The 17,013-nt window shown below is 42.9% G+C and overlaps 1 protein-coding gene across 1 annotated transcript in view; it reads left to right on the top strand.

Moving 5' to 3' along the window:
* kcnk2b (potassium channel, subfamily K, member 2b) overlaps positions 1-16,225 on the top strand; it is a 45,478-nt gene extending 29,253 nt beyond the window's left edge. The window contains exon 6 of the mRNA XM_031800485.1: positions 11,919-16,225. Coding sequence (XP_031656345.1) covers positions 11,919-12,269 — 351 coding nt within the window. The 3' untranslated portion in view covers positions 12,270-16,225. The remainder of the gene's footprint in view (positions 1-11,918) is intronic.
* Positions 16,226-17,013: the final 788 nt, after the last annotated feature.

Genomic DNA, 17,013 nt, shown 5'->3' with positions numbered 1-17,013 from the left:
ATAAGTATCTGTGGTACACTGGTAATCACTGCATGTTGAAATGTGGAAGGGAACCAAGATGGGAAGATCACAGCTAAGAACAAACGTTCTCAGAACTTTAGAGAACATTTCTTTAAGTCTCATTAGGTCATTTCACAGACATGTTTCCATGATGTGCAAGGAATGTTTCCAGAGACCATTTTATTTATGTAAAATGTTCTCAGAACATAAGGTATTAATCAAATCAAATTTTATTTGTCACATGCGCCGAATACAACAGGTGTAGACCTTACTGTGAAATGCTTACTTAAAAGCCCTTAAAAACTTCTTAAAGCATTGTTGGTTAAGAAAAAAGTGTTAAGTAAAAAAAATAGATAAGTAAAAAATAGAAAATAAAAATAACAAATAATTAAAGAGCAGCAGTAAAAATAACAATAGCGAGGCTATATACAGGGGGTACCGGTACAGAGTCAATGTGCAGGGGCACCAGTTAGTCAAGGTAATTGAGGTAATATGTACATGTAGGTAGAGTAGCAGCAGCGAAAAAGAGGGGTCTGGGTAGCCCTTTGATTAGCTGTTCAGGAGTCTTATGGCTTGGGAGTGGAAGCTGTTAAGAGGCATCTTGGACCTAGACTTGGCGCTCTGTTACCGCTTGCCGTGCGGTAGCAGAGAGAACAGTCTACGACTAGGGTGGCTGGAGATCATTTTTAGGGCCTTCCTCTGACACCGCCTGGTGTAGAGATCCTGGATGGCAGGAAGCTTGGCCTCAGTGATGTACCGGGTCGTACACACTACCCTCTGTAGTGCCTTGCGGTCGGAAGCAGAGCATTTGCCATATCAGGCAGTGATGCAACCAGTCAGGATGCTCTCGATGGTGCAGCTGTAGAACTTTTGAGGATCTGGGGACCCATGCCAAATATTTTTAGTCTCATGAGGGGGAATAGGCTTTGTCGTGCCCTCTTCACAACTGTCTTAGTGTGTTTGGACCATGATAGTTTGTTGGTGATGTGGACACCAAGGAACTTGAAGCTCTCAACCTGTTCCACTACAGCCCCGTCGATGAGAAAGGGGGCGTGCTCGGTCCTCCTTTTCCTGTAGTCCACAATTATCTCCTTTGTCTTGATCACGTTGAGGGAGAGGTTGTTGTCCTGGCACCACGCAGCCAGGTCTCTGATCTCCTCCCTATAGGCCGTCTCATCGTTGTTGGTGATCAGGCCACTGTTGTGTCATCAGCAAACTTGATGATGGTGTTGGAGTCATGCCTGGCCATGCAGTCATGAGTGAACAAGGAGTACAAGACACTTGTCAGTTGGTCAGCGCATGCTCGGAGTACACGTCCTGGTAATCCGTCTGATCACATGCCTTGTGAATGTTGACCTGTTTAAAGGTCTTACTCACATCAGCTACGGATAGCGTGATCAAACAGTCGTCTGGAACAGCTGATGCTCTCATGCATATTTCAGTGAGACTTGCCTCGAAGCAAGCATAGAAGTAGTTTAGCTCATCTGGTGGGCACGTGTCACTGGGCAGCTCTGTAATAGTTATTATCTAATAGTTTGCAAGCCCTGCCACATCCGACGAGCAATGGAGCCATTGTAGTACGATTCAATCTTAGTCCTGTATTGACGCTTTGCCTGTTTGTTGGTTCGTCAGAGGGCATAGTGAGATTTTTTACAAGCTTCCGGGTTAGAGTCCCGCTCCTTGAATGCGGCAGCTCTACCCTTTAGCTCAGTGCGGATGTTGCCTGTAATCCATGGCTTCTGGTTGGTGTATGTACGTACGGTCACTGTGGGGACGACATCATCAATGTACTTATTGATGAAGCCAGTGACTGATGTGGTGTAGCCCTCAATGCCATCGGAAGAATCCCGGAACATATTACAGTCTGTGCTAGCAAAATAGTCGTGTAGCTTAGCATCTGCTTCATCTGACCACTTTCTTATTGACCGAGTCACTGGTGCTTCCTGCTTTAGTTTTTGCTTGTAAGCAGGAAACAGGAGGATAGAATTATGGTCAGATTTGTCAAATAGAGGGCGAGGGAGAGCTTTGTACACAGAGTAAAGGTGGTCTAAAGTTTTTTTCCCCTCTGGTTGCACATTAACATGCTGGTAGAAATTAGGTAAAATGGATTTGAGTTTAAAGTCCCCGGCAAATAGGAGCACCACCTCTGGATGAGGAATTTTCCTGTTTGCTTATGGCCATATACAGCTCATTGAGTGCAGTTTTAGTTCCAGCATTGGTTAGTGGTGGTACATAGCCAGCTACGAAAAATACAGATGAAAATTCTCTTGGTAAATAGTGTGGTCTACAGCTTATGATGAGATACTCTACTTCAAGACATCCTTAGAATTTGTGCACCAGCTGTTGTTGACAAATACACATAGACTGTCACCCCATCTTACCAGAGGTGTCACGGTCGTCGTCTTCAGATGAAGAGGAGAGGCAAGAAGGATCGGAGGACCAAAATGCGGCGTGATATGTGTTCATCATGAATTTTAATAAAGAAAACAATGAACACTGAAACACTATACAAAAACAGTAAACAAAATAACAACCGTGAAGCTAATGCGAGCTGCGCTGAAACAAGCCATCAACATAGACAATCACCCACAAACAAACAGTGCAACCCAGGCTACCTAAGTATGATTCTCAATCAGAGACAACTAATGACACCTGCCTCTGATTGAGAACCATACTAGGCCGAAACATAGAAATCCCAAATCATAGAAAATCAAACATAGACTGCCCACCCAACTCACGCCCTGACCATACTAAATAAATACAAAACAAAGGAAATAAAGGTCAGAACGTGACAAGAGGCTGCTGTTCTATCTTGCCGAAAATGCTTTAATGTTATTCATGTCGTCGTTCAGCCACGACTCGGTGAAACATAAGATATTACAGTTTTTTATGGCCCGTTGGTAGGATGTATGTGATCGTAGTACGTCTATTTTTATTATCGATAGATTGTACGTTGGCTAATAGGACCGATGGGAAAGGTAGATTACCCTCTCGGTGACAGATCCTTACAAGGCACCCTGACCTTCGTCCACGATGCCACTGTATCTTTCTCCGGTGAATGACGGGGATTAGGGTCTTGTTGGGTGTCTGAAATAAATCCTTCCCGTCTGTCTCGTTGAAGAAAAACTATTCCTCCAGTATGGGGTGAGTAATCGCTGTCCTGATATCCAGTAGCTCTTTTCGGTCATAAGACACAGTGGCAGAAACGTTATGGACAAAATAATTGACATATAACGCAAAAAAACATACACAAAGGCACAATTGGTTACGGGGTCGTAAAACGGCAGCCATCTCCTTCGGCACCATTCTCTATTAATGTTCTAGATGCTTTAAATGTAAATGTTGTAGGAACATTCATGTGTCAAATCAAATTAAATTTTGTTGGTCACATTCACATATTTATCAAATGTTATTGTGGGTGTAGCTAAATGCTCCAACATTGCAGTAGTATCTAACAATTCTCAATAATACACACAAATCTAAAAGTAAAAGAATGTATAAATATTAGATCGAGCAATGATCTAAAATACAGTAGAATAGAATACAGTATATACATGAGATGAGTAAAGCAGTATGTAAACATTATTTAAGCATCATTAAAGTTACTAGGGTTCCATTATTAAAGTGACCAGTGATTTCTATGTATATAGGGCAGCAGCCTCTAAGGTGCAGGGTTGCATAACCGGGTGGAAGCTGGCTAGTGATGGCTATTTAACAGTCTGATGGCCTTGAGATAGAAGCTGTTTTTCAGTCTCAGCTTTGATGCACCTGTACTGACCTTGTCTTCTGGATGATAACGGGGTGAACAGGTTGTGGCTTGGTTGGTTAATGTCCTTGATGATCTTTTTGGCCTTCCTGTGACACCGGGTGCTGGAGGTGTCCTGGAGGGCAGGTAGTTTGTCCCCAGTGATGTGTTGGGCAAACTGCACCACCCTCTGGAGAGCCCTGCAGTTGAGGTACCAGGCGGTGATACAGCCCAGTAAGATGCTCTCAATTGTGGGTTTTAGGGACCAAGACAAATTCTGCTTCCTGAGGCACCGTTGCGCCTTCTGCACCACACTGTCTGTGTGGGTGCACCATTTCAGATCGTCAGTGATGTGTACGCAGAGGAACTTGAAGTGTTCCACCTTCTCCACTGCGGTCCTGTCAATGTGGATAGGGGTGTGCTCCCTCTTGTTTCCTGAAGTCCATGATCAGCTCCCTTGTTTTGTTGACATTGAGTGAGAGGTTATATTCCCAGCACCACTCTCTCGTTGGTAATCAGGCCTACTACTGTTGTGTGGTCTCCAATCTTGATGATTGAGTTGGAGGTATGTGTGGCCCCGCAGTGGGTGAACAAGGAGTACAGGAGGGGGCTGAGCATGCACCCTTGTGGGACCCCCGAGTTGAGGATCAGAGAAGTGGAGTTGTTGTTTGCTACCTTCACCACCTGGGCGCAGCCCATCAGGAAGTAGTTTTTATTAAAAAAATGTATTTTACCTTTATTTAACTAGGCAAGTCAGTTAAGAACAAATTCTTATTTTCAATGACGGCCTAAGAACAGTAGGTTAACTGCCTTTTCAGGGGCAGAAAGACAGATTTGTACCTTGTCAGCTCAGGGATTTGAACTTACAACCTTCCGGTTACTAGTCCAATGCCCTAACCACTAGGCTACCCTGCACAGGGATGGGTTCATACCCAGGGCCCCGAGCTTAATGATGAGCTTGGAGGGTACTATGGTGTTGAATGATGAATGCTGATAGTCTGGGGTGGAAGCCTTGCGAGGGTTAACATGCTTAAATGACTCACTCACATCGGCCACGGAGAGCCCACAGTCCTTGGTAGCGGGCGGCATCAGTTGCACTGTGTTATCCTGAAAGCGGGCGAAGAAGGTGTTTAGCTTGTCCGGGAAGCAAGATGTCAGTGTCCACGATGTGGCTGATTATACCTTTGTAGTCCGTGATTGTCTGTAGACCCTGCCACACGTCTTGTGTCTGAGCCATTGAATTGCGACTCCGCTTTGTCTCTGTAATTACGTTTTGCCTGTTTGATTGCCTTACAGATGGAATAATTACACTGTTTGTATTTGGCCAAATTCCCAGTCACCTTGCCATGGTTAAATGTGGTGGTTCGCGCTTTCAGTTTTACGAGAATGCTGCCATCTGTCCATAATTTCTGGTTTGGGTAGGTTTTAATAGTCGACGTGGGTACAACATATCCTATACACTTCCTGATGAACTCAGTCACCGTATCCGTGTATTCGTCAATGTTATTCTCAGAGGCTACAAGGAACATATCCCAGTCCATGTGATCAATACAATCTTGAAGCATGGATTTCGATTGGTCAGACCAGCATTGAATAGACCTTAGCACAGGTCCTTCCTGTTTGAATTTCTGCCTATAAGAAGCGAGGAGCAAAATGGAGTCGCGATCAGATTGCCGAAGGGAGGGCCTTGTAGACATTTCTACAAGTACTACAGTCAATGTGTTGGTAGAACTTCAGTAGTAGAATAGTCAACTGAACTGATAAGTGACACAGACATGGTGACATGGCAACAAGATCTGAAGACTGTGCACCAAGAGGTTGTGAGTTCAAATCCCAGATGAGGACATGTTGATGAATAATTACTGTGTAAATGACCGTACACAATAAAATCATGTATCTCATGTATCATGTAAGTGCGTCAAATATGTATGTTGAAAACACTATGTTAAAAGCAGTATGAGTATCCCTTGCCAACAGGCAAAAATAGTTGTGAATGGATCAGTGGTTCACCAATCAGGGCCTTGATGGGTAACACCAACAGGGTGTGATGAAAAATGTTTTGTGGGTAACATTTCTTTGGGACCATCAGGCAGGTCCTGATAAATGATACATAAAAATGTTATTAAACATGTATAGAACATTACTATCTTACATTCTGATAACATAGCAACCATGTTTGGTGGGACGTTGATGGAATATTCTCCTAACACGAATGTTCTTGCAACGTCCCATAAAACGCATCTAGAACATTCATGTTGTATATTCTGAGAACATTGTAACCACGTTATAGAGAAGTTCTGCTTGACATTAAGGCAATGTTCTGCTAACTTTAACACCAAAATATCCAAACGTTTTTGCTAACATACAATGTTCCCCATACTAACGGAAAACTGGACTCTCAAACAATAGGGGAACATTACAAAAACGTTTTCTCTCCCTAGAATTGTTAGCTGGAATGGAGCTGTGAATTCACCCAATCACAGCACAACATGTTGTGACCATATATCAAATCCCCAAACAGGGTGAGGCAAAGTGTTTTCTAGAGTATTCGACCACGACCTTGCATATTCAACACCGACCTAAAACGGATCACTTCAAAATAAACCAACCTTTTCGATCAGATGTACAGTATATCTTCTTAACCATTTTACACTGAGTGTACAAAACATTAGGAACGCCTTGCTAATATTGTGTTGCGTCTCCTTATGCCCTCAAAACAGCCTCAATTCGTCAGGGCATGGACTATAACAGTGGCAGGTAACCCTGTTCCTCGAGTGCCGTAGATACTGCAGGATTTTGGTCCAACTAGGGACCACACCTGACCAACTGAGTTAATTTATCAGTGATTACCTAAATTCAACACACCTGGTGTTCCAGGACAAAAACATGAAATGGGGCTGCCTACCCCTGGACGACAAGGTGTTGAAAGCATTCTACACGGATGCTGGCCCATATGGACTCCAATCCTTCCCACAATTGTGTCTAGTTGGCTGGATGTCCTTTGGGTGGTGGACAATTCTTGATACACACAGGTAACTGTTGAGTGTGAAAAACCCAGCAGTATTGCAGTTCTTGACACACTCAAACCAGTGCACCTGGCACCTACTACCATACACCGTTCAAAGTCACTTCAGTCTTTTGTCTTGCCTGTTCAACCTCTGTATGGCACACACACAATCCATGTCTAAATTGCTTAAAAATTATTATTTACCATGTCTCCTCTACTTCATCTACACTAATTGAAGTGGATTTAACAGGTGACATCAATAAGGGATCATAGCATTCACCTGTATGTCATGGAAATACACTCAGTGTATAAAGGATGCCGAAACCACCTACCCTCCTCCCTAGTGCACCTACCCTCCTCCCTAGTGCACCTACCCTCCTCCCTAGTGCTTAATTCTACATCAACCCCCTAGTTTACAATTTAAACGTGGATGGATTTCCCTGATTAATTCAGTTGTAACATGTATTTTTAAAGGATTATTATTACAGTTAAATTCCAATCGCAAATTAATCATGGGACATCTTACCGCTCTGTCACACACACACACGCACGCACGCACACACACACACACACACACACACACACACACACACACACACACACACACACAGACAGACACACACACACACACACACACACACACACACACACACACACACACACACACACACACACAGACAGACAGACAGACAGACAGACAGACAGACAGACAGACAGACAGACAGACAGACAGACAGACAGACAGACAGACAGACAGACAGACAGACAGACAGACAGACAGACAGACAGACAGACAGACAGACAGACAGACAGACAGACAGACAGACAGACAGACAGACAGACAGACAGACAGACAGACAGACAGACAGACAGACAGACAGACAGACAGACAGACAGACAGACAGACAGACAGACAGACAGACAGACAGACAGACAGACAGACAGACAGACAGACAGACAGACAGACAGACAGACAGACAGACAGACAGACAGACAGACAGACAGACAGACAGACAGACAGACAGACAGACAGACAGACAGACAGACAGACAGACAGACAGACAGACAGACAGACAGACAGACAGACAGACAGACAGACAAATGAACGCTGACAGGCACAAACCTCCTGATATAAAAGTTAATCCCATTACAAAGGGAGAGATATGTGTGACTGCCGTGTGAATACTTAGGATTGTACATCATTAGGAGTGTGAGTGTGAGCCCTATGATGCAGACCTGAGTTTTACATAGAAACCTATTACTGAGAGCGAGGGAGACAGTGAGAGAACAAGAGAGTATGTGGCGGAGAAGTGAAAATGAGAGGGTAAGAGTGGGAAGAGAGGGAGGAATGGAAATGTGGACAAAAGATGAAGAGGGGGAGGGAAGCAGAAGAGCACACATGCAGACTCACAAATCTTAGCTTGGGGGTCTTCGATCCAGTAGCCCAAGACAGCTCATCTCAGCTTATTGTGTAAGAAAATACCCTATGCTATATTTTATGAAAAGAATCAATAACTTCATCCCCCTTCTTCCATTTTTCCCCACTCTCCTTTTCTCTTCCTCTCTGTAACCATGAAAATGCCCTGCATCCCATTGCATCTTATAAAGTACGTTCTCGTGTAGTAAATGGATAGTTCTGGGTAGAAACTTCATTCAAAGGGGAAAAGGACATTGGTTCCTTTTGTCAAAAGGATGTATCAGTGGAGGCTGCTGAGGTGAGAACGGCTCATAACAAGAGCAAATGGAATGGCATCAAACCATGTATTTGATGTATTTGATACCATTACACTAATGGTATCAAATATGGCTCAGGATTAAGACGTTTTACTTACTTGCTTATTTGCGTTGTTTATAACTTATTTTTTAAACTGATTTTGTACATAATGTTGCCGCAACCATCTCTTATGAGCGAAAAAAACTTCTAGACATCAGGACTGCGATTATTGACCACGGACTAGCAGAATCCTCTTTTTCCTTTCACGACTCTGACGCGCACGACTTGAACAATACGCTGCTACCTCGGGAACAGGCCCCGATCCCCGTGATTTGTGTGAAGAGGAGGAGGAGAAAGAGTGGCCGAAGGTCCGGCTGCCTTCTAAGAACTCGCAGACAATCAACAACAAAAAAACACTTCCCTCTATTCTGCTAGCAAACATTCAATCTTTGGACAATAAAATCGCAGAGTTTACGGGGAAGATGAAACTACCAACGAGACTTTCAAAACTGTAACATCTTATGCTTCATGGAGTCGTGGCTGAATGACGACAACATCAACATACAACTGGCTGGTTATACGATGTACCGGCAGGATAGAACAGCGGTGTCTGTTAAGACAAGGGGCTTCGGTCTATGTATTTTTGTAAACAACAGCCGGTGCACGAAAGGAAGTCTTGAGCTATTGCTAAGACAGCATTGAATGAGCTGTATTCCGCCATAAGCAAACAAGAAACCGCTCGCCCAGAGGTGGCGATATTAGTAGCTGGGGACTTTAATGCAGGGAAACTTCAATCCGTTTTACTACATTTCTATCAGCATGTTAAATGTGCAACCAGCTGCGTTTGCAGCTACTGTTGCTAACTCAACGGCTAGGAGGTATCACTTCTGTAGTGAATAAGAGTTCAAAGTTCATACTATTCACAACCAAAGCTCACGCTGAGGTTGGCTTAGTTCTGTAGTTGACATGTTAGTCCTTTTAACGCAGAGGCTGCAGACCTCACGTACTTGGAACAGGAGGTTATATTGTCGTCAAGGCTTTATATAGGAAGGGATATGTTCAATTGGTCGGATTACCAGAATATAGTTTATTTCCCTTCACCTTCTGATGTTCCCAGAATCTCTATGTTAACCAAAGGTTTTAAAATGTCACATCAGTAGGGTAGACAGAGGAAAAGGGGGGGAAGAGGTATTTATGACTGTCATAAACCTACCCCCAGGCCAACGTCATGACAAGAGGGTAGTGCGAACAGCCCAGTACATCACTGGGGCCAAGTTTCCTGCCATCCAGGACCTCTATACCAGGCGGTGTCAGAGGAAGGCCCTACAAATAGTCAAAGACTCCAGCCACCCTAGTCATAGACTGTTCTCTCTGCTACCGCACAGCAAGTGGTAGCGGAGCGCCATGTCTAGGTCCAAGATGCTTCTAAACAGCTTCTACCCCCAAGCCAAGACTCCTGAACATCTAGTCAAATGGCTACCCAGCCCCCCCCCCTCACCCCCTCTTTACACCACTGCTACTCTCTGTTGTCATCTCTGCATAGTCACTTTAATAACTCTACCTACATGTACATACTACCTCACATAACCGGTGCCCCTGCACATTCTCTGTGTATCGGTACCCCCCCTGTATGTAGTCTCGCTGTTGTTATTTCACTGCTGCTCTTTAATTACTTGTTACTTTTATCTCTTATTCTTATCTGTATTTTTTGAAACTACATTGTTGGTTAGGGGCTCGTAAGTAAGCATTTCACTGTAAGGTCGACCTGTTGTATTCGGCGCATGTGAAATAGTTACATTTGATTTGATTTGACTAATTCCGCTCCAGCCATTACCTCAAGCCTGTCCTCCACAATTAAGGTGCCACCAACCTCCTGTGATATATACAGTACCAGTTAAAAGTTTGGACACACCTACTCATTCCAGGATTTTTCTTTATTTTTACTATTTTCTACATTGTAGAATAATAGTGAAGAAATCAACACTATGAAATAACACATAAGGAATCATGTAGGACCAAAGAAGTGTTAATCCCATCAAATATATATTTTATATTTGCGATTCTTCAAAGTAGCCACTCTTTGCCTTGATACTATAACAGCTTTGCACATTCTTGGCATTCTCTCTAACAGCTTCATGGGGTAGTCATCTGGAATGCATTTAAATTAACAGGTGTGCCTTGCTAATTTGTGGAATTTCTTTCCTTAATGCGTTTGAGCCAATCAGTTGTGTTGTGACAAGGTAGGGGTGGTATACAGAAGACGGCCCTATTTGGTGAAAGTTCCAGTACATATTACGGCAAGAACAGCTCAAATAAGCAGAGAAACGACAGTCCATCGTTACTTTAAGACATGAAGGTCAATATATCCAGAAAATGTCAAGAACCTTTAAAGTTTCTTCAAGTGCAGTCGCAACAACCGTCAAGCGCTATGATTAAACTGGCTCTCATGAGGACTGCCACAGGAAAGGAAAACCCAGAGTTACCTCTGCTGCAGAGGACAAGTTCTTTAGAGTTACCAACTTCAGAAATTGCAGCCCAAATAAATGCTTCACAGAGTTGAAGTAACAGACACATCTCAACATTAATTGTTCAAAGGAGACTGAGTGAATCAGGCCTTTATGGTCGAATTCCTGCAAAGAAACCACTGCTAAAGGACACCAATAATAAGAAGCGACTTGCTATGGCCAAGAAACATGAGCAATGGACATTAGACGGGTGGAAATCTGTCCTTTGATCTGATGAGTCCAAATTTGAGATTTTTGGTTCCAAACTCTGTGTCTTTGTGACCGCATGTGTGGTTCCCACTGTGAAGCATGAAGGAGGAGTTGTGATGGTGTGTGGGTGCTTTGCTGGTGACACTGTCTGTGATTTATTTAGAATTCAAGGTACACTTAACCAGCATGGCTACCACAGCATTCTGCTGCGATACGCCATCCCATCTGGTTTGTGTTTAGTGGGACTATCATTTGTTTTTCAACAGGATAATGACCCAACACACTGTGTAAGGGCTATTTGACCAAGAAGGAGAGTGATGGAGTGCTGCATCAGATGACCTGGCCTCCACAATTACCTGACCTCAACCCAATTGAGATAGTTTGGGATGAGTTGGACCACAGAGTGAAAGAAAGAATGCCAAGAGTGTGCAAAGCTGTCATCAAGGCAAAGGGTGGCTACTTTGAAGAATGTAAAATGTATTTTGATTTGTTTAACACTTTTTTGGTTACTACATAATTCAATATGTTTCATTTCATAATTTTGATGTTTTCACTATTCTACATTCTAGAAAATAGTAAAAATGAAGAAAAACCTTTGAATGAGTAGGTATGTCCAAACCTTTGACTGGTACTGTGTATATAAAGAGTATTTGAATAGGTCAAATACATCAGGAATTCTTGATGAATCTGGGGGAAAGTCTCCTCCCTCTCTATCTCTTTCTCTCTTTCTTTCTGTAGGTAGGGGAGTTCCGGATCCATGCAGCAGAGTGGACGGCAAACGTGTCGGCTGAGTTCAAGGAGACACGGCGTCGCCTGAGCGTAGACATCTCCAACAAGTTTGAGCGTGCCGCCTCCATTAAGCGTCGACTGTCCTCGGAGCTGGGCCTCAACCCCATCACCCAGGAGATGACCCCAGGCAGGAGGACGCTGTCCGTGAACCTGGGGCCAGGGGATGAGAGGGAGGCCTACCCCAACCTGGCTCTCTCCCTCACTCCTGTCCCTGGAGCCCTGGCCCGCAATGGCAGTGGACTCTACCTGAACGGACTCAGTCCGGACTACGCTGAGGTAGCCATCATTGAGAGCCTCTAGTGATGAGACACCGGGGTTGTGCAAGGAACATGGAGGTGAGACACATTTATGGTCATCAGTGGAGATCATTAAGTGAGACTAACACACACACACACACACACACACACACACACGCTTGTGTGTTCATGCTCACACTTGTGCTCATTGGTTAAGAGGCTGGTTGGAGAGACAGACACTTCAAGCTGAGATCTCAGGCATACTGTAGGTGAGTTTTCAGACATACACCCATGCACACACACATGTTCGTCAAAGGTGATGAGATGCATACACACATTAGGCTGTGCAGTAATCGATTGAGTGCTGTGAGGGAGAGAGACACTGGTCGATCATCACTTACAGTAGATCGATCATCACACACAAATACACACACACACACACACACACACACTAATTGATGGAGCTTGTGGAGAGACACACGCGTTAATGCTCCCACTCCACCTGAAAACACAGAGAGGCTCTGAAGTCTGCATCAGATGAAGAGGTTCTTCACTGTCCAACACTGTATCATCCAAGATGAAACTTTCTCTAAGGCCTTTTACCCAACAAGTGTTAGGTTCTCACCAGGAGGCAACAACCATCACCAAACTTACGGAGCATGCAGTTGATGTATTTCCAAGATTGTGTCTTTTTTCGTTTCAGTTGACACTTTTGTATGGTTCATGTATTCAGACTACTAAGGCAGCATTTATTTGATGCCTTGCTTTCAGTAATGACACCGCTTACAGTTTTAAAGCAGAATGTTTGGATCATTTTTTTTTACCTTCAAGATGGACATGCAGCTTTTTTACCTAAGGAATATTCCTAGTGCCTTAAATAATGGAAGAACACTTTGAACAGTGTTTTGGATTGCCGGTGCATGTTGGACTGAGTCTTATCTATGTGGGTCGTTATCAAGTCTTAATTCTTACTTAAGCAATCCTTGAGAATATTTGTACATTATTTATGTGTCTTTTAGAGAACACAGCAACACATCAAGTAACAAAGAGAAGGTGCATGGAAGGATATGTACTTTGACCTTTTGAAGTGGAGATTTAACAGAAGACAGAGCATACAAGCATATTTCTGATTGGAGCTGGACTGACTGGGATATTTCTGACGTCTGTCTGTGTGTGTCAATCATTTTGTCCCTGTTACTGTCCCATTGTCCCCTGCCTGCAATGGTGACTTTGTCATTCAGGCGCATTACTGATAGAATGTCACTCTCTTCCTCCTACTCCTCCTGTTGCTCTCCTCTTCATCCCTCCTCCTCTCCTCCCACTCATAGACAAACGTAGACACTATTTATCAAAGAGAGAAATGGTCCTACAGAAGCATATCAACCATTCACCTCTATGGTTGCCTTCAGTAACTCTGTATCCCAACAACTCATCCATTCATGTGGAAATAGTAAGGTAAGATATGTATTTATCTCAATGTTAAGTCCATCAAAAGCAGAAGTGATCTGCACACATAGTACAAAGACTCTAAGATTCTTCTTTTGCCATCTTTGGTTGGTTTTCTTAATGCAGCAGGGGGACGGAGAGGGGGTGTTAAACACAGACGTTTTGGCTAATGCTTCGTCATTAAGTCCCTCACTTGGTCTGCAACATCACTATTTCTGGGGTTAAACAGAATACTCATCATTAAAAAAAACTCTTCCTGTGTCCACCTGTGAATAACAGTATGCTAAGCAATGCTCGAGGAAGACAGGGCTTATATCATGGAGTTCCATAGTGATGAATACTTCTCAATGGGTGGTGGATGTAGAAGGCAGATTAGGGAAATAGCTTGGTAGCCTCAAGGTTTACTCCGGCTTCTCTCCTCTGACAGGCTATTCATCATGTTGGATATAAATATATTTGGGACATAGATATATTGTATTTTCTTATACAAATCAGGCCCATTTTATGCATTTTACTCACTGTTTATTTTGATTGGGTGTGTGGGTATTGGGCATGGTTATTGGCATGATTATGGGCTTGGTTATGCAATGTGTTATAAGGCTGAGGGGAGACTCAATGAAAAAATGACTTGGATTGTTACTTGAATGAAGGGGAGACACAATGAAGAAATTACTTGGATTGTTACTTGAATGTATTATTTATTCTGTGCTTTCTTATTTCCAATCACGTTTTTAATGTCATATCTTGCCAAAACATCATGCATGTACTTCTCATGTGCATCATACAATACAGAACAAAGTGTCTTACAAATGCCCCTTTCATCAAGAAACAGGTTTACATTTAACTTTCAATTTTGAACAGGGTAATGGTTGTTAACTGAATGTATGAATGTTTGAATGGTGAGAAAGCAGCCAGGTCACCTGTAATACAAATCAGTATTTGAAATCCATCCATTTATTTTATTTAACCTTTATTGAACTAGACAAGTCAGTTAGGAACAAATTCTTATTTACAATGACAGTCTACACCAGCCAAACCCAGATGACGCTGGGCCAATTGTGCACCGCCCAATGGAACTCCCAATCACAGCCAGTTGTAATACAGCCTGGATTCAAACCAGGGTGTCTATAGTGACGCCTACTAGCACTGAGATGCAGCGCCTTAGAGTGCTGCACCACTCGGGAGCCCATTTCTGCAGATTTCGGGAGATGACATGGAAACCGAGCATTAGGGGCAAGAGTGAGGGCAGTAACCTTGAAATAGTTTTTGGTTTTGTGGACAGGGATGGCGGATGGGTGTAAGCAGCTGCCTCTAGTGCTAACGGTTGCATGTTTGAATCCAGCAATAGAAAGCTGTTTTTGATATAGGCTTACAAAACAAACATCTCTTTCATCCATCTGCTTCCAGTGCCAAAGGTTGCCTATTACAATCCAGAGATAGAAAGTAGTTTTGTAGACTTTTTATTTTAAACCTATCCGAAACCTTAACCCTTACCTTAACCATTCAGAGTTAATGCCGAACTTTAAGATTCCGGAGTTAATGCCTAAACGTAACTTTTAAACACTTTGAATTTTGACGTTTGAGTAACATGGATGAACATCATTCTGACGTGAAACTGTGAGAGCATGTTGGAGAAACAAATGTTTATTTACAGTACAAATCTGAGCAGGCATCATTGCCATCACGGCACTATTTTATGTGTACAGTACAGTATAAAAGTGAATCATGTGTTACTGGGGGGGAAAGACATCCAATGACAGGTTTGTCCTATTTCCAAGAAGTGTCAAGAAGTGTCCTAATACTCTTAAATGGTGTATTTTCCTTGTCTCCTTAGCTTTCCTTTATTACCCCTGATGTCAAATGACTGCATAGGTTTCCCCCATAGCTATAATCTGCCATATCCTATCAAATCAAGTGATCATGACGAACAAGGAGACGAAGGATACAGTAGAAAGCTATTTATCAGTATTGGGACAGTCCATTATCAGTGTGGTAATGAGGGAGAATGCTCACACAGCTCAGAGCAGAGGCCCATGGGAGTTCACTCGTACGACTTCTGCCCGGGCTGTTGTATGATGGACAGGCACTGTAAGGAGTCCTGTCACCACCAGAGAAAAACTAGCGCATCACGTTATATAAGCATATCTACAGCCCACAGGGGGACTCAGAGAGAGAGAGAGAGAGAGAGTGTGTTAGTGTGTGTGTGTGTGTATGTGTGTGTGTGTATGCATGCGTGCGTGCATGCGCGCATACGTGTAGTATATGTGATCATCACTAATCATTTTCCATCCCCCCCTGAAGGATCTTGGTAGTGTCACAATTTTTCAAGGGTAAAGACACGTCATAATCACGTCTATGGTTTGCATCAATGTCCAGACTCAAGCATTTTACATTTTCCTCAGCCTTTTTTTATAGAAATGGATATTGAGAGTCATTATGAATGTAAACATGCTCATGATCTAACATTGTGATGTGTGTGCCCAGAAGCATTCAAGTTGTCTCGATGATTACAACGTATATCAAGAGAAAAGAACAGTTAGTTCTTTCATTTATTTCTAATAAACGGATGTGTATATAACACCATGTTGCATGTTAATTTATTTACTACTTCCAGTGTTTGTAAATGCATATATATTTCCAGCTGTGCTTTGCTTCCAATAAGAGGTTTGGACGACAATTTTTCCATTTATCATGAAATGTGTCAACGTCTGTGTGTGAATTCTTCAGACCACAACAACCTTAAAGTATTTTTATATGAAGTACTCTCAAGGTCAATGCTTTGTTCCTGCACAGAAAGCAACACTCAGAGCCAGAAGATTGCAATTAACAGGAAAAGGAAACTCAATATGACCAAATAAAATGTACAGACTGACAGTATACTGTACCAAGCTTTCAGTCTCTAGACCTTGACCAGATACCATACAAAACCTAAAAGGTTGTTATTGCAGATTGCTAGATAGCATTAAGTAATGTCAGTTGTAAATGCAATAACTCATGCTTGTTATTCTAACCCCAGCTGGTTGTCCTTTGTTCTGTATAAATCCTTTCTGAAAATGTCTGTGCCTCAAAATGCAGAAGAACATAGACCCTACTGTAGATTTGACCAAACTGCTAGATGCTTTAAGTCTCCCTCAGATATCATTGTGAGTGGGGAAGGCGATCCTCAGTAAGATGATGTAATTATTATCTAATGAAAGGTTTGGGTTTCTGAATCACAAGTGTGTGAGGCGGGAGAACATGTTCTATGTGACCTCACAGGTACAGTGTACAGAGCCTAATCATCCAATCATTGCATCAGAACAGTGAAAAAAAAGAACATTGCATTAGCAGAGAACTTGAGATGTTCGCCCTGGCCCTGTCCA

The sequence above is a fragment of the Oncorhynchus kisutch genome, linkage group LG21 (assembly GCF_002021735.2).
Source record: "Oncorhynchus kisutch isolate 150728-3 linkage group LG21, Okis_V2, whole genome shotgun sequence".
In the NCBI taxonomy this organism is placed as follows: domain Eukaryota; kingdom Metazoa; phylum Chordata; class Actinopteri; order Salmoniformes; family Salmonidae; genus Oncorhynchus; species Oncorhynchus kisutch.
Note: the sequence above shows the minus strand (reverse complement) of the source record. Positions and strands in the feature narration are given on the sequence as shown.